Source organism: Orcinus orca, chromosome 16, assembly GCF_937001465.1.
Source record: "Orcinus orca chromosome 16, mOrcOrc1.1, whole genome shotgun sequence".
Taxonomy (NCBI): domain Eukaryota; kingdom Metazoa; phylum Chordata; class Mammalia; order Artiodactyla; family Delphinidae; genus Orcinus; species Orcinus orca.
In genome coordinates this window covers 28,023,995-28,047,726 of record NC_064574.1, presented here as the reverse complement: position 1 = coordinate 28,047,726, position 23,732 = coordinate 28,023,995, and the positions used below count along the sequence as shown (strand labels likewise).

The following is a 23,732-nucleotide window of genomic DNA, read 5'->3' as shown; positions in this document are numbered from 1 at the left end:
TCCCCCCTCAAATTAAATGCAAAAATGTGCACTTCCCTGAAGAGAGAGTTCAGCTTTCATGAATTTCCTTCTCTCCAGGCTCAGAACGTCCCTCTGCCCAGGTCCCTGAGCCAAGCAGGCTGCATTTCTATTTGCTGTAGTTCTGAGGACCCTCAGCAATGCCGGGAGGAACTCAGAAGGAGGAGAGGAGGTGAGGTCTGGGGACTGCTGTGCTTAACTTCCTCTCCACCCAGGTGTTGCTGGTGCCTGCTGTATGCCTGAAATTCCACCACTGGTGTCCTCAAAACTTTCATCTTTAGGTTTTCCCCCACAAAAGTGAAACGATGGCTTAAAAAGAGTTCTGGTTGCATTCCAGATCTGGCTGAAGCCACTCACCCTGTGAGATTGTGGGCAAGTCTTCTCCTCTTTGGGAGCCTTAATTTTCTTATGTGTAAACTAGGAAGAGAGTTGGATTAGGTCAGGGTTTTCCCAAATATGTTGCATACAGCAGTAGTAGGATGCCAGATGGTTTTAGGGTCTCAAGACTCTATTAAATAACATTGAATCATATTGTGATACACGTATTTCCTTTTGATTTTCTTCCAGTTCCTGCAATTACTGGGGGAGAAAGTCTCATTTAACAGTGTCTGTGTTCTTAACACCTCAATGTTAAGGAAGGGAGAGCAGAGCTCAGCTAGAAACAGGATTTAAGAATTTTGTTTTAAGTGAGAGAGTGACATGCACATATATACACTACCAAACGTAAAATAGATAGCTAGTGGGAAGCACCCATCGCATAGCACAGGGAGATCAGCTCGGTGGTTTGTGACCACCTAGAGGGGTGGGATAGGGAGGGTGGGAGGGAGGGAGACGCAGAGGGAAGAGATATGGGAACATATGTATATGTATAACTGATTCACTTTGTTATAAAGCAGAAACTAACACACCATTGTAAAGCAATTATACTCCAATAAAGATGTAAAAAAAAAAGAATTTTGTTTTCCTCGTATTTAATTTTACAGTTACTTCCTCTTTATGGTAAATGATAGTGGTCAGTGATTTAAATTTTTTTCGCTTTTGATGAATTTACCCAAGTTTTAAAAAATGAGCTGATTGAAAGAAAAACATTACGGAACTCATAATACAGGTGGGTAAATGGATTTGGGCCAATAAATTTGGGAAAAATGGTGGGTGATTCAATAGTTGCAGCTCTGGACCTGTACTCCTCTTGGGGAGCATTTATTAGGAGACCGGGCACCTCCCCCGTCTCTGGGGTTTTCCAGGGGCTTGGCAGAGATCCCTCAGCATCCGAATCTGGTTCAGGCTGGGCCGCAGAAAAGGCAGGAAGGCCAGTGTTTGGGCACAGCACCAGCCCAGTGGTGGTCCCGTTGCAGGCACAGCTGTGTTGGGTGATCCAGCTCTGGCCCGTGGGCCTGGGTTTTCTTCATGAAGAATGTGATTCTTGTGCCCATGGATCCAGCATGGCCCTGTGTGGGTGCCTCCCTTACATCATCTGATGCCTCCACAAACTTCCTCACCAAGTTGCTGTTTTCATCCCTGGAGGCAGATGAGGAAACTGGGGCTCAGAGAGGTGAAATCACTGCCTAAGGAGGCGGGTAGGCAGTGGGATTTCGCACCAGGTCTGGCTGAATCCTTGGGTGGTCTTCGGGTACACCGCCTCCTTGGCCTGTCCTAGCTGCTTGACACTGAGCAAGTCACTTAGCTACTCTGAGACCCAGAGTCCTCATCTACCAATGGAATTGAGGATAGATTCCTCCTGATAGGGTTACTGAACTGCTTAGTGTTATGGGGAACTATTATTGGATTAAATGGAGAGTTATATGAGTTAATTACAAGTAAAGAGCTTAGAAGAGTTCCTGGCACACGGTAAGCACTTGATGATAAGTGATTAACATTATTTCCGGGGGGCCCCGGCTTTTACCTCCACCCCCAAGCACACACCCCTTGAGAGCTGAGCACCCCCCACGTGGCACGCCTAGGCTGTGCCCTCCATCTGCTTTCTCATGTAATCCTGGCCACAACCCTGTGAGCTAAGAGTGAATTTATGCCCATTTTACAAGTGAGGAAACCAGGTGTCAGAGAGAGGAATTAGCCTGCCCAGGATCACACAGTAAGGCAGGGGTGTTGAACCCAGGTCTGTATGGCTCCAAAGCCCACGTTGGTCCACTCATTCAGGAGTCTCAACGAGAATGATTGAAAGATCCTGGGGAAGTCCCATGCCCTCCTCAAGTGTGAGGGGTCCTAACCCCCAATTGTGGTGGGAGGAGCTGGAAACCCAGGAGAAAAGCTGGTTTCTGGTTCTGACCTTGCCTCTGACAGTTGGGTGACCTTGGGCAGCCACCAGTTCTGCTCTGGGCTCAGCCACGGAATTATTACTGTTTTGTGTGTGTTGGGGGTGGCACTCTCGGAACTTCCAGGGATCCTGACTCCCTCCTTTACCTTCCTGATGCAGGGAGGAGAGAGCCCCGGATCCACCCGCTCCTGATACTGGAGTCCTGCCGAGTTGGGTCGCGGAATCATCTGATCCCTGCCCTGCCTTCTTTTTGATCTGCCTCCTTCCTGTCCTGAGGCCACCGGGGCCACGGAAGGAAAGGGATTATGTGTGTTCAATCCAGGCCACTGCCTGCCCCTTCCCTTTCTGCGAAAAGCTTGCAGGGTGTGGAGTGGGGGGTGCCGAGGTGTTCGGCCAGCAGCCAGTTGCCTCAGAAAGCCTTGCGCAAGGCGCCCTCCTGGGTCAGGAATAGAGCCCTGCCCCACAGCCCTACCCCCTCCCCACCCCTAGCCCGGGGCCCCCGGGGTACCAGAGTGAGGATGGTTAGGCCTTGTTGGAGACACTGAGCCCGACTTGGCCCCTGGGGCCTGACCTAGCCAGGGCCAGAGGATGAAGGGGAGGGTTAGGGGCAGGTGCTGCTCATCTCTCTGGGTGATGGAAATTAGGCTGGAAACTGCTCCTCAACCAGTCCAGGTCAACCCACCCGCTCAGCCCCTCCCTGGAGAAAGAGGAGATTAGGCCAGTGCCCTGGACACTGACTGAGCCCTGATCCTTGCTGGTCATAGACTGAGCCCTATTCCCTGACTGGGGACTCTGACTAAACCCTGACCTGAACCTTCAGATGTAGCCTGAGCCCCGATCACTGCCCACAGCCATGGCTAGATCCTGACCCTGGTCCCAGGCTGAGTGATGACTTGGTCGTTGACGGGGCACCCACCTTCTCCCATCTTGACCCCTGACCTAAATTCCAAGGCCAGCTCCTGACTGAGGGATAGTCCTGCAGACAGACTCAGCTCTCATCCACTACCCTTGACTCCAGTCCCCAGATAAGCCCAACTCTCACCTCAGGCTTGGTCAGAGATTCTCTCCTGAGAATCAGGAGCTGCGCTCAGGCCCGGGCATCAAGAGCTTGGCACCTGCCGGCCTCCCTTGTGGGCATCTTACCCCCTCCGAGGATGAGGATGGCCCAGGGGCTGGGTTGAACTGAGGGCCCCATGGAGTTGTCCTCTGACTAGCCCAAGACTGTGACTCAGCGGGGTGGGGGCTGGATGTGGAGTCAGGCAGGGCTACTGGGGAGGTGCTGGGCAGGTGCTGAGTCAGTGCGGGGAGAGAGAGGACAGTGTCTCTGAGGTTAGAGATACAGGTGGATTGTGGGGAGGCCCTGGGTCTGGAAACAGATGGTGTGTGTGGCAGGCTGGGACCATTAATATAAAGCACCTCAGCTCAAGTCCTATCTACCTCCATCTTCCCATTTATTGACCATTTTTCCATCGCTCATCCATATTTTTCTTTCTCAGAGCATCCTGTTCTTTCCCTTCAGAGCACATATTAGAATTTGGAATTATAGATATATTTTATTATACATAATTATTATATATTGATTATATGTATATCTGTCTCCCCCACTCAGCTGTAAGCCCCCTTAGGGTAGGCACCTGCTGGTTTGGCTCACCAGCATATCTCCAGTACTTGGTATAGTGCCTGACACATGGTAACTATTCATCCCTCATCCATCCATTTACAATTCACGTGTAACCCATTCCCCACTGTTTATCCATTCAACTTTCTCCTACCATCTCTCTATTCTTCCATCTACGCTCCATTCAACCATCACCCATCCAAACTCCCACCACCTATATATCTCTCCAGCATCAATCAAACCATTTATATATTCATTCAACAAATATTTATTGAGTACCTATTACCTGTCAAACACTGTTCTAGAGGCTGGAAATACTGCAGAGAAAATAACATGTATATATCTGATGTAACAGATGATGTAATAAAAAAGTGCTTACATCCCAGTAGATAGAAAATATGCAAGAAATAATTAACATAAGAAATACTTAAAAGTATTAGGGTATGTTAGAGGGTGATAGGTGCTAGAGGGAAAAAGTAAAAAAAAAAAAAAAAAAGAGCGGGGAGAGAATCAAGAGGGTGGGTGGAGGTAGGTAGGAGGTAGGGTAGTCCAGTGGATGCCATGAGACTGTCTGGAGGACACATTGTTCAGGCAGGGGGAGTGGCTTATGCAAAGTCTCCAAGGGGAAGCCTGTTTGGTATGGCTGGAGTGGAGCAAGTGAAGGGAGGTGGTGGTAGATGAGGTCAGAGAGGTAAATGGGGGTTCAGACCATCTGGGGCTTTGGAGGCCTTTGAAAAGACTGGAGAGAGAGGAGCAGTGTTGCAATAAATCAGCTGAAGAACTCTGGTGGCTCAGAGCAAGGCAGTAGCTATGCAGGTGGTGAGATGTGATTTGATTCTGGGTATATTTTAAAGCAACAGGCTTGCTGTTGTTTCAGATGTGGAATGTGAGGGGAAATGGTTTGTCAAGGATGCCCCCAAGCTTTGTTGGCCTCAGCAACTGCAGGTACGGAGCTGCCATCAGGTGAGATGAGCAAGGTGTTTGGGGGAAAACCAGAGATTCAGCTTTGGTTGTGCTGAGTTTGAGATGTCTTTTAGACATTGTAGAGGAGCCGTCGGATAGGCAGTTGGATGTACGCACTGGAGTTCAGGGGAGAGATATGAGCTGAAGATATAGATCTGGAGTCATGGACATGAGGCTGGATGAGAGCAGCAGTGACTGACTGCTGGACCACTCCAGCAGGCAGGGTTGGGGAGAAGCCAAGGAGTGACCCGTGAGGAGTGTCCTTCTGACAGCCAGGAGAGTGTAGAGGCCTGGATGCTAAGTGAAGAGAGAAGGTGTATCAAGGAGCAGGGAGTGTTCAACTGTGTCAGAAGCTATTGAGCAGTCAAGAAGATGAAGGTTGAGAATTGAGCATTGAATTTGGCAACGAGGTGACCATGCCAAGAGCAGTTTCAATGGGGATGAGGTGGGCAGGTAGAAGTACGATCCAAATAGATTTAAGAGAGAAGAGGAATCAGAGACAGTGAGTGCAGACAATTTTTTCAAAAAGACCTTTGCTACAAAGTAGAGTAAAAAATGAACAGTAGCTGTGGGGAAGACGGAAGGATCAAGGGAAGGCTGTTGTCCTAAAGACCAATTCATCTACCATTTATTCATAAGTCCATTCAACCACCATCTACCATCTACTTGTCCATCCACCATTCACCGTGCATCTGCCCAAACATCCATTCCTTATTCATAAGCTAAGAAGTTTGTCCTGAACCCCTACAGGGTACTAGCTCCCATGCCAGACACTGGAATGTGGGGTGGAGGGAAAGAAATGCAGAACCTAGAATCTGGCGATGGCAGCTACTCAGTTTAAGTTCGCTGAATGGGTTAAAGAGCAAAAAGACAGAGTGCCTGCTCTCCAGGTGCTTGGTCTAGCAGGAGGACACAGAATGCCAGAGCTGGGGCAATATCTGGGTGTCATCTAATATAAACCAGAGAGAGGAGGTGTCTTGCCTGAGGTCACCCGATGGGCCAGCAAGGGAACCAGGATTCACATCCGGGCTTCCTGTCTTGGCAGACAGGTTGAGACAGGTTTTTTCTCTTCCAGGATCTGTCTGGGGGATGGAATTTAACTGGGAGAAGGAAATGTGTGAGAACATGGCATTTTTCAAGAGGACGGATTTGAAAATATTTTTATTTATTTACATTTTGGCTCAAAATGCAAAAGGTACAAGGTGTCCTACTTGAAAAGTCTCCCTCCCATTCCTGTCTCCTCTTTTTGGAGGCAACCAATTTTCTTGTTTCCTTTAACACATAAGTTATGACTATTTTCCCCTTTTTACACAGATGAGAGCATACATTCAGTCCTTCAGATTACTTTTTTTCTTCCTGTTTAAAAATTTGTCTTGGTGATTATTCCTCATCAGTTCAGAAAGTCGTTCTTGTTTTTTTTTTTTTTTTTTTCAGCTTTGTAATATTCTGTTGTGGGGATGTACTAGTTTACTGCAACCGTCCTTTGTGAATGAACATGTCATTATTTCCAGTCTTTTACTGTAACAAAAAGTGCTGTGACGTTCATACACGGGGGAGTAGCGAGAAACTCTGAGCTAATTTCCTAGAAGCAGAATGGCTAAATCGAATATGTGTGCATTTGCACTTTTGATGGAAATTTCTGGATGATCGTCCATCAAGATTGTGCCAATCTACCTCCTGCGGCAGAGCTTGTGAGGACTGTTTCCCCACGAGTTCGACAGCACAGTTTTGATCTTTACTGATCTGATGGTGGTGTGGGGCGGACACTGGAAGTGTCTTCAGGCAGCTTTTGTATGTTTCTCTTGGGCTGAGGGATGAATCTTTTCCCCTTTTACAGCCACTTAGGCAGCAGATGTGGAAGAGGCACTTCTCAGGGTTGGCACCGCCCAGGCTGTCTAGGTGGTGGGCAGTGAGTGCCCCATCTCTGGGGGAGGTGACCCAGGGGAGGTGAGAGGGGGCCAGGCCATCCGCCTGGCAGGGGCTGTGCTGCCGCACACAGTTTCAGCTCCCTCTGCTTCCTCTGCTTCTGGCTCCCCACCTCCTCCCAGGTGTGCGCTGTCTCCATCACTTCCCCCATCTCTGCACCCCAACAGGCCACTCCAGGGTCCCCGCCCCCTTCCTTAGGAAGCCCTTTCCCTCTTCCTGCCATTTAGCCTTTCCTTGGCCTAGAGCTTCTGGAAGGCTGGGGGAAGGTGACAAACAGTCCTCCTACCTGGTCCCTCAAGACACCAGGGAAAACATTAGAATCTCAGGCTATCTCCACTAGTCGGGCACTCAGTGATGGTCAAGCTCACACCCCTCATTGTGGGTCAGAGTGCAGAGTGAGTGTGTGCGGATGTGCATACGTTGGTGTGAATCACCTGGATATGTCTCTGTGGCGGCGCAGACAGACCTGGGCTGGAACCCCTGCTCAGCCTCTAATCACACCCCTGCTCCTGTTCTCAGGAGCAGACCCCCTGCCCATCTTGCTGAGTCACCTCCTCCTCCCACCTCACTCCTTCCCTCCAGCCACTTTCCTTTTATTGTAGTCCTTGAAAAAACCAAATTTTTCCTGCCTTGGGGTCTTTGCCCTGCCTGCTCCATTTGCCTGGAACTTTCCCAGGCTCCTACTTCTCCTCCTTCAGGTCTCAGGTCAAATGTCACCTCCTCGAGAGGCCCTCCCTGGCCACTCACAAAGTATCGCGCCCCACCCCAGTTCCCACGGTCTGTCTCTAAGCCATAACTCCGTCTTATTTTATTTATAGCATTTGTCAAGGTTTGAAATGATCTCTGTGTATTAAATTGTCTGTCCCTCCTGCCCCCACCAGAAAGGAAGAACCCCGAGGGCAGGGATGCCACACCCCTGTGTCTAGCACACAACCTGGCACCTACTAGGTGTTCAATTAATAACTATTGAATGAACGAATGCAAAGTGCTCACGTACAATGCCTGACATAATAAAACTCAATATTGCTGGTTATTATCATCATATAAACGCTAAGGGCTAACATGGTTATTTATGAGGAATAAACAACTTCATTCAGCAATCCTTACAGTGACTATTTACTTGAGTCCCGTGTGATGCTGCATCCTGGGAGAAACAGGGACATGAGACCCAGTGGATGCTGTTGAGGAATAGACAATATAGCTGGGAAGACAAGGACCGAGGAAAAATAATCATCATGTATTGAGACAAGACTGGCAGTGGTTATTATCAACGCATTTTTTAGATTAGAAGCAGAGTCTGACACGCCTAAGGTCACCCGTCTGGTCAGTGTGTCTCCAAAGCACCTAGCACAGTGCCTGTGCCAAGAATGGGGGCTCAGTGGCCAAGGTGTCGTTCGCACACCTGCTTGGGCCTCTCTGGGGCGTTTCCAGTGCTTGGGATGCGGGCCACACGCCTGGGCACACCCCTTGCACATGGCACTAGAGAGGTGGTTTTGGGCTGCACGTGTTCCTCACAACTCTGGGGCTCCTGGTAGAGAGGTTGGCGCTGAGGGCCACTGGGGGTCTCTCTGCCGGGAGGTCTTTAGCCCTGGGGCCCAGGGTGCAGGCAGGACAGGGGCAGGTGGAGGCCTGGGAGGGGAAGAAGGAGGAAGCTGCACTTGTGCTCATGGGACACACGCACTGGCAGACACCAGGCTTCTGGGCGCTGGTGCATATACGCGTGCGCGCGCACACACACACACACATGAGCTCTCTTGCACGCTCTTGCTCCCCCAGCACGCTGAGCACTGCTCACACTGGCTGAGCCACTCTGAGGATCAAGGGTCCTCCCAGTCCCCTGGCCTGACTGGCCTCACGGGAGCTCTCAGCTTGGCAAGGCAGGACTGCGTCCGCGCTGTTCACCGACCATCCCAGTGTCCAGCCCAAGCCCAGCCCAGGGGAGGCACTCAAGAATTGTGGAGACGATAGATTCATTCCCTTCCTCCTTCCATCATTAACTTTTTACCCTTTCCTTCACTCACTCACTCGCTCACTCACTCACTCAGGGCCTCCAGGATGGGGCAGTACTGCTCCCTCCCTCACCCCTCCCTCTCATGGCCTGCATCCACGAAGTGCCCGTTAGACGCCAAGTCCTGGCAGCTCTTCTCCTGCCAAACCCAGTCCTGGACACTGCCTGGGTGCACCCCCAGTGGACATTCTGTTTTCCTCCCTCCTTCTTCCTGCCCTGACCGCACGTCCCAGGCCAGATGTTTATGAAACCCTATAAGTTCTTCCATCATCAGGCTCCTGAAGGCCTGATGCCCAGGGTTTGGCTTTGAATCATGTGCTCTGGGGCTTGGCGAAGCTCAGACTGGAAGCTCACAGCCCTCCGTTGACATCAACCCAGGCTGAGACCTGGAGCAGGACCAGAGTCACTGGGCCCATCACCACACACACCCAGGGAGCACACCTGTGAACAGACGTGTGACGGTGTGCCCTGGAACAGAACGTGACGCGTCCAAGGTCACAGGGAGTGTCCATGTAGGAATACCACCACGGCACATCTGTTCACTCATGAACACATCTGCACAGCAGTGGCAAGAAACTGCACTTCCTAGTGTCACAGGACCAGGGTTTGAATCCCAGCTATTTAGTAGCTGTGTGACCTTGGGCAAGACACCTCACTTCTCTGAGCCTTATCTTTACTTACTTACACATAGTAGATGCTCAATAGACATGGCAGCTAAAAAAACTCAATAGTAGAATACGTGCATATACACACTGAGTGTGTCAGTGTATCTACAGGATGTCATCGTAATAACTGACAGCCTGTTGGGAGTGCACATGAGTGTAGATTGGTGTGTACCCACTCATGCAACATGTTTATTCAAGGGCTTGTGTATGGGCCCACCAATGTACACATGGACACATGTGTCTGTGAGGCCATTTGGGCTGATTATTTTTTCCAATAATGCACACCATTTCTGGGCGGTTTTCAGAGGATTTTCTGAGTACCCGTCACGGCAGGAATTGGTGTTTATCTGGGTAGACACGCACATGCTTGCCTGCGTCTGTGTGGACCTGTAAGGGGTTATGAGTACAAGCCCATCCCTTACCAGGTTGGTTAGCTGGTAGAGTCTGTGGGGATTGGGTCACTTCTGCAACTATGGATGTCAGTGTTATGGGGCATTGTGGAGCTGGGCTGTTGGGGTTCAAATCTCACCTGTGCGACCTTGGGCGGGATGCTTCAACTCTCTGCGCCTGGTTTCCTTTTCTGGGAATTGGAGGTCATGGCAAGCACCTTAGAGAGGTCTGAGGACCAAAAGAGTTAGTTAATGTGAAGTGGTGAGCACAGAGCCTGGCACAGACAAGTGCAGTGTGTGCTGTTCTTTGAATCTCCCTGCGTCTGTCCTGTGATACATTCCTCGTCCTTCAGTTACAGCACTAGTTCTATTATACTGCCATTGTCTGCCTACAAAGACTGTCCTGTCCTCTAGATTATGAGTCCCTGGAGGACAGGACCATGTCTGAGTCATCCCTAATTAGAACCCGCGCATTGCCAGCTAGCTCTAAATCTCAGATTTGTCCTCTTCCCTGACGACAGCTAGCACTTATTGGGCACTTCTAGGTGCCAGGCACGACTGTAAGCTCCTTGAGTCTTCAAACAATCTCAAGGGATTGGTATCCTTGTCCCTATTTTAGAGACAAAGAACCCTAGAGGTTAAGAAAGGCGCAGGCGCACACAGAGACCTGAACCCCAGCAGGCTGCCTCACTCGCAGCCCGCTCTCGACTTGGGATGAAGAGTTTGGGGCATGACTGCTGCTGAGCGCCCGCAGCACGGTGTTCTGGACGCCCCACGGCGGGCTCTCTCTCATCCCACATCCGCTAACACCTCCCCATTGATATGAATATCCCTTTGTTTCCCTCTCTCACCCTGGGGCATCTCAGCTCCCTGCCCTGGCACAGCGCTGCCAGAGGCAGGCTGTGTCCCCAGGTCACCCCTTCTTTGATCCAGTAGGGTGTCAGGTGGAGGAGCTCCCTTGAATCTGGGCTTGAGAAATAACCTAGACACCCGCCCACCCCCAGCGGGGATGGGGGAGGGGAGGCAAGCCCACAGGAGGGAGGGGCAGCCTTGGGGTGGCGATGCATTGGGTGCTCAGGCTCTGGGCTAAAAAGGGGTGGACCCTGCCCATGAGCTTCCCTCCCTCTCCCAGGTCTCCTCTCCTCAGAGAGGAGAGGGCATGCAGGCTGGTGGAAACAGCTTCCCTCAGGTAGAGCAGCTGAGCTTGCCATCCCCTTGCAGGAACACTAGAAGGCACCCTTGAGGCAGCTGTGGCTCTGAGGCTATTTTGGGCCCCCGTGTGTCCCTTGGGCTTCAGGAGCCCCTGAAGCCCAAAGCCTTGTGTATTCTGGTGTTGTTGGGTGGCGCAGACTACAAATGTCAATCAGGTCAAGGTGGTTGATAGTGTTGTTCAAGTCTTCCATACCCTTACTGATTTTCTGTCTAATTGTTTCTTCACTTATAGAGACAGAGAATGGAAATCTATGCCGTGGCCTGGAAACTCTCTCAGTGAGGTCAGCTGGGGTGATCGTAGCACTCCTCTCTGCATTGGTTTCCTGGTCCATTCCTTAGTTCTTCCAGGTGGAAGGGTGAACCTCATTCCTGTTACTCCATCTTGACCAGAACAATTGTATTATTTTGGTAACTTTTTAAAGAAAATAATTTTAGATTTATAGAAAGAAGATTTATAGAAATCTCTTTCTAAAAGAGATTTATAGAAAGACAGAACTGAAAGTTTCTATATACACTTTAGCCGTGTCTCCTTGCTCTCTTGCAATCGGTGACAGTTTCTTGGCCTTTCCTTGTTTTTGTGACCTTGACACTTTTGAAGAGTGCTTGTCACAGGTTTTGTAGAATGTCCGTCAATTTGGGTTTTCCCGTGATTAGGCTGAGGTTACGGATTTGGAGGAAGAACACCACGCAGGTCAAGTGTGCTTCTCATCACATCATTTCAGGGGTCCAGAAAATCAACTAAACTTGTTATTGGAGATGCGAAACTTGATCATTTGCTTAAGGTAGTGCCTGCCAGATTTCTCCACTGTGAAGTCACTCTTCTTCCCTTTCCAATTTCAGAAAGCGAGTTGCCAAGTCCAGCTCACACTCAAGGGGAGGAGAACTAAGCTTCACCGCCCGGAGGGTGGAACATCAAAGGAGCTGTGGGCATGTGTTAACCCCCCACTGGAAGTTAATAAATATCTGGAGGGGAGATACTTTGAAACGACACAAATCTACTGTTTCACCTTAAAGTTTCACCGGCTCATTTTAGCGTTCATAGGTGGGTTTCAACTGCAGCAATGATTACTGAAGTGTGTTTAGGGAGATTTCCCTCTTTCTCTCAATCCTTCCATATTTATTAATTAAAAATTCTTCTGCAAGGGAGATTTGTCTCTTCTCCCCTATTTATTAAGGGTATTCAATCAATTATATTATTTAAAAATTTTTAAGATTAATTATTTTTAAAAATGTAATAATTCACACCGTTCAAAATTCAAAATGGGTGAAAGAGCATGTGGTGCCAGGGTCCCTCCCACCCCCACCCACCCACCCAGTCCCCTCCCCAAAGCTAACCGAAGCCAAGAGAGATTTGACGCATATACCAGCAATGTCCGTAAGTATTCTTCTTTTTACACAAGTGCTTTAAAGGAAGTCATAATGTCGTGCACCTTGCACCTTTTCACCTGGCAATTTAACTTGGAGATCGGTTCAGATCAGTACATAAAACGCTTTCTCATTCGTTTACGTAGTATCCCAGTATGTAAATCCACCATGATTGATTGACTAGTCCCCTATCAGTAAACATGTGGGTTGTTTCCAAATGTTTTCTGTTACAATGCTGCAGTGTTCCAACATGTGGAATTGAACCTACAGCTCTATCTGCACAAGAGGGAGGGGTCAAAGGGCATGTGTACTTCCCATTTTGATGCTGCCAAGCTGCCTCTCTTGTACGTCACACCAGTTTACATCCTGTATTAGATTCCTAGGGCTGCTGTACAAAGTACCATAAACTAAAACAACAAAAATGTATCGTTTCCCAGTTCTGGAGGCTAGAAGCCTGAAATCAAGGGGTCAGCAAGCCATGCTCCCTCTGAGGCCTCGAGGAAAGCATCCTTCCTCGCCTCTTCTAGCTTCCGGCTGTTAACCAGCAGCCCTAGATGTTCCCTGGCTTGTAGATGCAACTCCAGCCTCTGCTTCCATCTTCATGTGGCTGTCTTCCCTCTGTCTGTGTCATATCCAAGTTTCCCTCTTCTTATTAGGACACTGTTTATTGGATTAGGGCCCATCCTAATCCAATATGGCCTCATTTTAACTTTATTATAGCTCCAAAGACTTTATTTCCAAATAAGGTCATATTCACAGATTCCAGGCGGATATGAACTTTTGGAAAACACTATTCAACTCAGTACACATCCCCACTAGCAGAGTATGAGAGTGAACCTCCTTCAACACTCTTCAAGGATTGCAGTGACATTTGGCATTATTGGGAATTAATTTTGGTGATTGGATTCTGCTTCTCCAAAACGGGATGCTCTATGGGGACAAGGCTGTGGGGAGGTCTGAGATTTATTGGGGTTACAGACAAGGGTTGGCTTCCCATGTGGCAGCTGGAGAGGAAAGCTTATGTGACATAGATATTCTGGAGTGGAGCTACCTCCGATTTCTGGGCCATTTTGTCAGTGTGAAATCCTCTCCCTGGTTCTGATTAGCTGTGAGAGCTAACCCAGAACGTCTAGGTCAGAGGTCACACACAGCAGCTCATGGGTTGAAGCTGTCCCCGGGAATATTTGTTGTGAGCAGTGCTCAGTCATATTTTGAAACAGATACTAATGTTTAAAAAGGGATACAACTCGGGCTTCCCTGGTGGCGCAGTGGTTGAGAGTCTGCCTGCCGATGCAGGTGACACAGGTTCGTGCCCCAGTCTGGGAAGATCCCACATGCCGCGGAGCGGCTGGGTCCGTAAGCCATGGCCGCTGAGCCTGCACGTTCGAGCCTGTGCTCCGCAACGGGAGATGCCACAACAGTGAGAGGCCCGCATACCGCAAAAAAAAAAAAAAAAAAAAAAAAAAAAAATTGGATACAACTCATATAAAATTTTGGATTCCTAACTTCTCAAAAAAAAATCTATTAACACTATGCTCGTATTTTCACAGAGCGACGAACATCTGGATACATTTGTGGGCACTTAATATTGTGACCCCAGCTCTGGGCCTTCAAACCAAGAGGCAACATAGTGCAGGGGGCCCAAGCTGCATTTGAATCCCAGCTATGCATTTACTTGTTGACCTTGGGCAAATGGCTTAATGTCTCTAAGTCTCACTGTCCTCGTCTATAAAATTAGGATTGATTTATTCAACACATTTCTATCGAGCATCTACTATGTGGCAGGCACTGTTGTAGGCACTTGGGATATGTCAGTAAACAAAGCAAGCAAAGATCCTTGCCCTTGTGGAGCACGTACTGTGGCAAGGGTAGACAGGTAACAAATGATGCTATAACACATAAGTAAATGATCTGGTATTTGAAAAGTGGTAAATGCTATAGGAAAGCAAAAAACCAAAGCAGAATGTTATTCAGCCATTAAAAAGGATGAAATAATGCCATTTGCAGCAACACGGATGGACCTAGAGATTGTCATACTGAGTGAAGTAAGTCAGACAGAGCAAGAGAAATACGATATTGCTTATATGCGGAATCTAAAAAAAATGGATACAAATGAACTTATTTACAAAGCAGAAACAGACTCACAGACTTAGAGAAGGAACTTATATTTACTAAGGGAAGGGTGGGGGGGAGGGAGAGTTAGGGAGTTTGGGATTGACATGTACACACTACTAGATTTAAAGTGGATAACCAACAAGGACCTACTGTATAGCACACGGAACTCTGCTCAATATTCTGTAACAACCTAATTGGGAAAAGAATTTGAAAAAGAATCGATACATGTATATGTATAACTGAATCACTTTGTTGTACATCTGAAACTAACACAACATTGTTCATCAACTGTACTCCAATATAAAATAAAAAGTTAAAAAAAAACCAACCCAAAGTACACAGGGAACAGGGAATGGGGGCACAGTCACCTTCTAAGATAGGCTGCTCAGCAGGAATTCCCTGGTGGTCCAATGGTTAGGACTCCTTGCTCTCACTGTGGAGAGCCCAAGTTCGATCCCTGGTCAGGGAAATAAGATCCCACAGCCCCCCCAAAAAATAGGCTGCTCAGGGAAGGCTCCACTGAGAAGGTGACATTTGCACAAAGACTTGAAGGAAGTGGGGGGATTGACCAGGTGCGGAACTCAGGAAGAACACACCAGCAGGGAACGGCTAGGCAAAGGCTTCAGGCAGGAGCTGTGCTTGATGCTGAAGGAACAGCCAGGAGGCCGGTCTGGCTGGAGAGGAGACAGGAGCGGGGAGAGTGGTGGGAGCCGAGGCCACAGGGGAAGAAAGTGGGAGAAGGGTGTCAGCAGATCACGTCAGGCCTTGTAGGCCACAGGGAGGATTTTGGCTTTTACTCTGGGTAAGGTGGGAGCCACGGGAGGGTTCCAAGCAGAGAGGGGACACTGTCTAACCTATGTCATCCAGGATCTGTGCGACTGCTCTGTAAAGATTAGAGTCTGTGTGTGTGTGTGTGTGTGCGTGCATGTGTGCGCACAGAAGCAAGGTGCCGGGAGACCGGGGAGAAGCTTGTGCGATAATCCAGATGAGAGCCAGGGAGCTGGCCTTGAGGATGGCGAGAAGCACTGAGGTACCGGGTGCATTTCCAAGGGTGAATTGACAGGACTGGCTGGTGGCTTGGATTCAGGCTGTGAGGAAAGAGAGGAGTCAAGGATGACTTCAAGGCTTTGGGCGGAGCTGCCACTCTCTCAGGAGTGGGCAGCATAGGAGGGGCAGGTCTGGAAGGGGAGGGGTGGAAAGGAGAACAGTTCAGCAAAGTTGAGTTGAGATTCAACATGTAGGTGAATTCAGGTGGAAATCTGGAGCCTGGGAGTGAGATTTGGGAATAACAGTCCCCACCTAGGTGGTTGTGAAGGTTCACCGAGCTCATGTCTGTGAGGCCCTGAGAACAAGGCCTGGCCCCCAGTGAGTGCTAGTGGAGGTTACCTGTTCTTATCTTCCTGGAAAAGATCCCACCTTTGGCTCCAGCTCCGGCCCTCAGAACCCCCTCCTCACATCCCTCTCAGGGATGGAGACAGAAATTTGTCAAGATGGCTGAGAAATTTCTCATCTCATCTGTAAAATGATCCACTTTCTCAAATCATCCACTTTCTCAAAGGACTATCGTGAGGCGCAAACGAGAAATAATGGATTTAAGTGCCCAGCACACAGTAGGTGCTCACAGCAGTTTCTTTCTTCCCTCCCCGGGCCCTGGTGGTCAGGGAGAAGAGAAGTAAAGTCAGTATCCATCCCAGCTGTTTATTGAAAGGCAAGGGGTGGGGGCGGGGCGGTGGAAGGGTGCAGAATGGGGAGGGGCAGTAGGGCCTGCTTTGTGGAGGAGGACTGAGGACCCTCCCAGGAGGGCTGCCCCCCCACCACCACCTTGGGACTAAAGGGGGAGGGTAGAGGCATGAGCCTTGGGCATCTCTCTCCAGCTGTCTTGGAGCTCCCCCTAGTGGTAGAGAACAGAGATGATGCATCTGGCTGGGGAGCCTGAAGGATGGAGGGGTTGGTGCCTCCAGGAGGGCACATTTGTACAGGGTGAGGTCAGGACCTGTGGGTGATGGTTTCTAGGTGGGTGGACTCGGAGGGGCAAATACATCCCAGTACTCCTGCCCCCTGGCTCTTAGAGACCATTTAAATGCATGTCCAAAGTATCTTCTGAGCCACCTGGGTCCATTAGGCATCAGCTAGTCTCTCTGGGCCGAACCTGTGCCACCCCTGCGGGTCCCCTGGAAGCCAGGAAGGTGTGGGGTCCTGCTCCCACTGTGGAACAAGATCTGTTCCAGGAGTCTACAGACGTGGGTCCGAGTTCCTGCAGACTGTCAGCCTCCCTCCGCCACCTCATCTGTAAACTGGGGTTAGTAATCGTTCAGGATGGGGTGGACTGGGGGCTCTGATGTCAAGATGTATAGAAAACACACTGTAAGGAGGAAATGTTTTTGCACCATCCTGGTCCAAGTGAGCATCTTGGACCCATCCTGAGGCCTCCTGGTGCAGCTGACAGAGGGAGGGGTCAGTGGATAAGAATGACCCCACTACCCCTCCCCTTATCTTTGCCTATGGAAAGGCAAAGATATGCCTATTACCAAAGGCATAGGCAAAGATATGCCTATTACCATACTTATATCCTGGGGAGAAAAAGAAAGTCATGGAACTCTAGAATCTGGTCCAAACCCTTCATTAGTGCAGAGGCAGGAACTGATGGTCTGAAAGGGTAAGGGGTTTGCCCAAAGTCATACAGAGGAAAGAGTGGGCATAGGTTGAGGGAGTTTTCTGCCCCTGAATGGTTTTGGAAAGGAGGAATGGGTGGGAAGTTTTGGGGTGACTCGGGGAAGGCTGGCATCTTGGAGGACTTAGGGCCCTACCCCTGGGAAGGGGACACAGAGATGTGAGCTCCAGACTTTCTGACCTGGAGTTGGGCTTTCTGGGGGCTTAGATGGAAGGAGCCCCATTGAAAGGGAGAAGTTAGGGAGACAATGGGAAGGTGGGATGCGGTGGGGCGGAGGAAGGGTCCAGACCCCAGGCCTGGCTCCTCCTCTGGCCGTGAGGGCGGCTCAAAAGTCCCTCTTGGGCTGGATGGTCTGCACAGAGGATTGCCCAAAGTGGCTGGCGGGTGGTGAGAACCAAGACCGGCCACTGGCATCATGGAAAATGGGGGACAACTGCTGCTCCAGCTCATCCCCGAAGACCTCCATGTGGCCATCGGTTTCAGTGTCCAAGGGTTCTGCCTTGGGGTCCTGGCTCAGCCAGCCAGTCGTGGCCCAGAACATGCAGATGGCCAGCAAGATCCCGGCTGCCCCGCAGAGCACTGTGCCTGCCAGGCGGCAGGTGCCCAGGGCCTTGTTGTAGTCGGCTGCCCGCTGATCCAACACCAGGAACTCGCCCTCTCCGATGCCCTCCAACTTGGGGGGCACTGCATAGCCAGTGGTCAGGGCTGCCAAACCCAGTAGCAGAAGCAGGGTACCTGAGGATAAGCTGATCTGGAGAGAAGCAGACAGTTTGGGAGGCAGTCAGGGTCAGCTGGGGCCCCAGGCAAAGGGATCACCTTGGATCCCAACTGGACTTAAAGGTAACCCCTTGGTCCAACCTTAAAAGACGGGATCATAGACACACCTGTTAGGATCTAATTGACAAGGGCACAAACTATCACGTTCTATTTGAAATCTTGAGGCCTCTGAATTAATTTCCCTTTCAGCTCCCACCTAGCAGTGGACTTCTTCTGCCAGCCTTGAGTCCCCCTGAATCATCATTTGGGTCCCATCTTATCCCCCTGTCCCATCTACCCTCTACCTCTATCCCTCTGTTGGGTTAACTTCTACACATCCCTCAGATCACATGCATCTCAAACCTCACCTCCTCAGGGAAGCCTTCCAGGATGCCCCTGGACTGGGTCAAGTCCCCAGCTCTGCACTCATGCAAACGCTGTGCCCATTTGCTCTTCAGTGCACTCACCTTGGTGCACACCTGGACGTGTACCTTGGTTACTATGTAAGTGATGTCTGTCTGCCTGCTACACTGGACTGAGAGCTGGGAAAGCCATGAGATTAGAGACTGCCTGTTTTGGCTCCCAAGGTGTCTTCCATGCCTAGCACGGTGCTGGTATCCAGCAGTAGCTGAGCGAATGTTTGCAGAATGACTAAATGAACCACAGCTAGGAGCTCCTCAAAGACAGGGACCACATCGTCTTAAATTCTGTGTCCCCAAGATCCTAGCACACTGCTTGGCAATAAGAAGATGCTCAAAAACTTAAAATACGTACTTTCTCCTGGAAGTCTTCCCTGATCACCCCAGGCACTGAGGGCATTTCCTCTCCTGCCATCCTCTGCACACCTGGCCTGAGGTTGTGCATTCTCTGTGCAGGTTGGCACCTCGCCTTCCCACTAGAGCAAAGACTTTTGAAAGCAGAGAGGAGGGACCCTCTGTCTCAGGCTTCCTATAGTATTTATCAAAGAGCATTGTAGGGACCCAGCTCACTGCCACTTCCATGCCTTTACTCACATGGTGCTCCCTAACTGACCACCCTCCATGGCTGGTATGGACATTGACTGTTCGTTTCTCTCACATTTTCTACTGTCCTGGCAACAGTCCCCCAGTAGATCTTTGGGAAGCCACAGGAAGATTTAAGTGAGGTGAACCCTTCTTCCTGCCAGTCAGCATATACCATCTCTCTGGCCACAGTAATTAGCTCAGGGCTGGGCAAGTGACCCAGTCAGAGCCAATGCAATACTTGCCAGGACTTCTGGAAGTGAAAAGCATTGTTTCTTTTCTGAAAGAAATACTGGTTGAAATTCTGATTTCCCTTGGAAGGTGTGGAGTGAGAGACTGAGGGTCAGCTTGGGAGCAGTCGTTTGGAGAACACATGGGGAGAGCCTCAAACTAATGGGCTGCAAGGATGGGGGTACCATGGGGAGCCTGAAGGAAATCTTGAGTCCTCAGTGTGATGCTTTGAACTGCTGGAGCGAACTTTGCCTGAAGGCCCCCAACCTCTGGTCTCTTCCATAAAATGAGCAATATTTTCCCTTTATTGTTGAAACTCATTTGAGTTGGGTTTCCTCTTGTTTGAACATGCAAGACCCCTAATTGCTACGCAGCCCCTTTTCTTTCTATCCACTGATCCCACCTCCTCCCTGAAACCACAGGAAATCACAGGAGTTGCTCCTCCTTCCACCTTACCTTCCAGCACAGTGAGGGCCAACGTCGGTGACGGCACAGTACAGGAGGCCCCTCAGGGTCATCGCTGAGGGGGGTACCTGCACAGTCCTCGTAGAAGAGGTGCAGATAGGAGCGGACCCCATACCACTTGCCATCTTCCACGTTGGGGCCTCGTCTGCAGCCACAGGGACGCTCGCAGCTTGGCATCCTGGGTCCCTGTGGGGTAGGCCAGGTGCAGTGGACAGAGGGAGGGGGCAGTGAGGGTTGCCCATGGTGACTCTCCAAGGCCCCCGGAATCTTTGTGCTACGTTCACCTCTCCACCCATTTTAGAGAGCTCACACTCACAGCAGAGCCTGTCCTTCTGGAATCCTGGTCTGAGTAGAGTGTGAATGGGCCAAGGCACTGAGTGCTTAGCCCACAGCCTTCGTAGGTGGCAATAAATGTGCATGTTTCCTGTAGAGGCCACCCAGTGGCTGGAACTGTGGGTTCTGGAGCCGGGACTGTCTGGATTGGAATCCAGGATCACCACTTCCCGGCTGTGTGATGTCAGACAAGTGCTTTCACCTCTCTAAGCCTCAGTTTCCTCATCTGTAAAACACAGCTGATAATCATACCTGCTTTATACAGTTTTGTGTCCGGTGCCAAGAAATGATAGCTTCTGTGACTATTATTACTGTAATTTCTTCATTATTATTTTATCCTGAACTTCTAGAGCCCCATGTCTAGAGTGAGAGCTTCTTATCCCCATCTCCTCTCCAAATCTCTTCCCCTTAATTTCCCACCTTTCAAGGTATTCTGGGCTGCAAGTGTCACGGTTGACACTCGTCCAATCGGGTGGAGCTCCCCAAGCTGCAAGGTCCTAAAAGATCCCTCCCCAGGGCTGCCCCTCAGAAGGCAACAATCTCCAAGTCCCAAGGAATCTTGACTCCACAGAAGGTGAAAGTCAGGGGTCCTCAGGCTTAGGTGTTCTTAGGCTCAACATTAGATTTCTAAAGAAACCTATCTAAGGACTTTTCTTTTCACAAATGGAGACACTGAGGCCTAGGGAATGGAAGGTCCTTGTGTATCCAAACATCCTTAGGACTAAAAGCAAAGGGGGTGGGGGTTGCTGGGGAAGGACTGGGCTCCCCCCCATGCCATGATGGCCCTCAGTCCCTCTGAGCAGTTTCAAACAAAATGAAGCAATGTGCTTACACTGAAGGATAAGACAAATTTCTAGTCCCCTCTCATTTCCAGATGTGATCCTCAAATCCCTGTGGAGAAAGACTCACCAGCACACAAACACACAGCACAGAGAAACACACACACACACCAGAGACATACACGGATAGATGCACATACACACACACAACACCACAGACATATACAGACAGGCACACATATACCACACAGAGACACACAGAGCTAGACACACAGCACAAAGACACAGACACTCAGACACACCACACACACACACACACACACACACACACACACAGCCACAGTGTGTGTTGGAGGTGGTTCTATGGACCCACACCAGCACACAGAAGTGCTGCGTTAAAGCCTGTCTATAAATCACAGCTCTCCACAGCCCTCACCCAAAACTCAGGGGAAAGAAGGGAAAAGGGGTAAGAGACAACACCCCCCACCCCCACTGACATACAATGGGGAAAGGCAGAGATCAAAAGCCAAAGACAGAAAGAAGAGGGCGAGTGGTGAGGTGAAGAGCCGGCGCTCGAGGGAATAGGGGAGGGGGAGGGGTGGGGCTCTGCAGAAGGTGTGGCCAGAGCGGGCACCGCCCCAGGAGATTTCAGCTTCCTCATCCCGGCCGGCGGGGCGGTGGGCATCAGTGCAAAGACCATTAACCGAAGATCCTAGGGGACGGGGCGGGGAGGGAGCTCAGGGATTATAGGCCAGGGTTAGCTCCTCCTCTCGTGCAGCTCACTGTCCCTCTCCTCCAAATATACATCACCCGATCCTGCTGGCATCGGAGCGGGAAGGTGACCTTGACGCTGCCTCCCCCTCGACCGGGTCCCTCCCCCTCCTTTTAGGGTTGCCGGGAGGCGGACTGGCGGTCTGGGGGAGGGTGGGAGAGGATGCTGAGAGCCCAGGACCAGGGTTGCCAAGGAACTGCTGGGGAGCTGTCCTTAGGCGGGATGGGGGAGGAGCTCCGTGAGAAGGGAGAGGGAAGAGGACGGAGCTACTGGGTCCGAGGGGTGGAGGCTGCGGCGAGGAGGCGAGCGGTGACAGCCACGAGGGCCCGAAGATGGGTGGAATCTCTCGTATTTATGGGGCCTCTCTCAGTTCTCCTTCCCAGACCCCCGGACCCGCGCACTGCAGCGTCCAGCGTAGCTCAGGCGGAAGGGACGCTGTCTTGGGGGGTGAGGCCAGAGAAATCAGGCCAACTTCCCCCGCCCCCACCGCACACTGTTTCTGAGCCGACCACCAGTTCCCCAGTTGAGATTAAGTGCATCCTTTCCCCTAGAGGGAAACTGAGGCAAAGAGGGGCGGGAATGGGTTTTCTGCAGAGGTGGGTGGGGTCTTGTCCTCTGAGGCCTCCTCCCAGCCTACCAACCCTGAAGTGTCTCCGGGCTTTGGGCTGGCGAGACCTCTGCCCCTGCTACTTCCCCGAGACCCTACCTCGCAAAGCCCGAGGCACACCAGGGCTGGGGCGCCGCCGTCCCGCCCGAGGCGGGACACGGCCGGGCTGGGGATGCGGCAGGGGTGGGGGTTCTCCAGATCCTGGGAGGAGGCGGGGTGGGGGTCGGGCCGAGCGTGGGGCAGGGCTGAGCTCACCTCTCCGTCCGCAGTCTCCGCCGAGCGGGAGCGGGAACGCGAGCAGAGCAGAAGCAGGTTGTGTTGGCGCCTGCGCCGCAGTTGGGGGGCGGGGGTGACACGGGTGGGGGGGCGCCGGCGCGCCCTGAGGGCTGGCTCTGCAGATTTCGGACCCCTGCAGGATTGCGAGCCCTGGTCCCCTTCCAAGAGTTCTCTTCTCTCTCTGAGACCCCAGGCCCCTCGCGGGGACCCCATCATATCCCTCGACCCCACCCCCTCATGCAGTCCCTCAAACTCCTCGTCTGACTGTCCCATCACTCCCTCAATCTCCCAACCCTCTGACTGAAGACCCTTGACTTCATTGAGCCTTCATTTCCGCACTGTATCCTCTGTTCCTCTCTGGGCCTCCATCCCCCTCATGAAGCCCTCACCCCAATGTACAAACGCTCATCTACTGGCTGCGCCCCCATCCTCTTCACAGACTCCTGGCTCTCTCGTTGAGCCCCACCTCTCTCCCGCCGGGTCCCTACCAGGAAGTCCCCTCCTGCCTCCATCAGGAGCCCCTTATCTGACTGCAGTCCTCACACTCTCACTGAGTCCCCCATCCTCTCTCCATTCTCTCCCTCTTCGAGCCCCTACCCCTTGCTGAGGATCAGCGCCCCTTATCTTGAGAAGGGAGCTGGGGTTGGAGAGAAGCTGCTGGGAGAGACAAGTCCTTTCCCTTCTGGAAGGATCCTCCCTTGTTCTCTCTCCCAACCTACCCCTAGCTCCGTCCTGGACAGTGTGTCCTCTGGCCCATCTCCCTGGAGAGCCAGCCCTTGCCAGGCAGCTGAGTCTACTTCATTCCTTGTCGTGTGCCCACCCACAGCCTTGGCTTTGTCCCACATTCACTCTATGGGCTTGGCAAAGTCACCACACCTCTCCAAGCTTCTTCAGGCACCATTGTGCACACGTGCTTTCGTGCCCTGAGTGTCCGTTCCGTCTCTCCTTGGGCTGTGGGCCGGGGACACAGGGATGCATAAACTCTGCAAGGTGGAGACACATCCTGTTCCTTCACTGTTGTATCCCCGAGCCTCACAGGGCCCTTGGCATTGAGCAGGCAGCTCAATAAACATCTACTGAACACAGACTAATAAAAACAGCGAATATATGATGCTGAGTGTGAGCAAAGTACTTCTCTAAGTGCTATATATGTACTACACCCATTTAACTGTGTGTGTGTGTGTGTGTGAGAGAGAGAGAGAGAGAGAGAGAGAGAGAGGGAGAGAGGAATTCCTAGAGCTCAAGACTGAAGCCCTCCCATGTGACAGGAGATGAACCTGAAGAGGC

At 51.1% G+C, this 23,732-nt stretch overlaps 2 protein-coding genes across 3 annotated transcripts in view; both read right to left on the bottom strand.

Annotated features, from left to right (window-relative positions):
- The window catches only part of BCL2L1 (BCL2 like 1), an 871,182-nt gene that overhangs the window by 318,977 nt on the left and 528,473 nt on the right, over positions 1–23,732 (bottom strand). The window lies entirely within an intron of this gene.
- Positions 16,239–22,733, bottom strand: NRSN2 (neurensin 2). Of its 2 annotated transcripts, none has more exons than XM_004272682.3 (3): positions 22,425–22,733; positions 19,670–19,864; positions 16,239–17,976 (listed from the first exon to the last, which is right to left on the bottom strand). In XM_004272682.3, the coding sequence occupies exons 1-3, from the start codon at positions 22,716–22,718 to the stop codon at positions 17,551–17,553; spliced, it is 915 nt and encodes a 304-aa protein (XP_004272730.2). In that variant the 5' UTR covers positions 22,719–22,733; the 3' UTR covers positions 16,239–17,550. The 2 variants fall into 2 exon arrangements, with proteins under 2 accessions (XP_004272730.2, XP_049554778.1); XM_049698821.1 differs by lacking the exon at positions 22,425–22,733 and adding an exon at positions 20,844–22,355.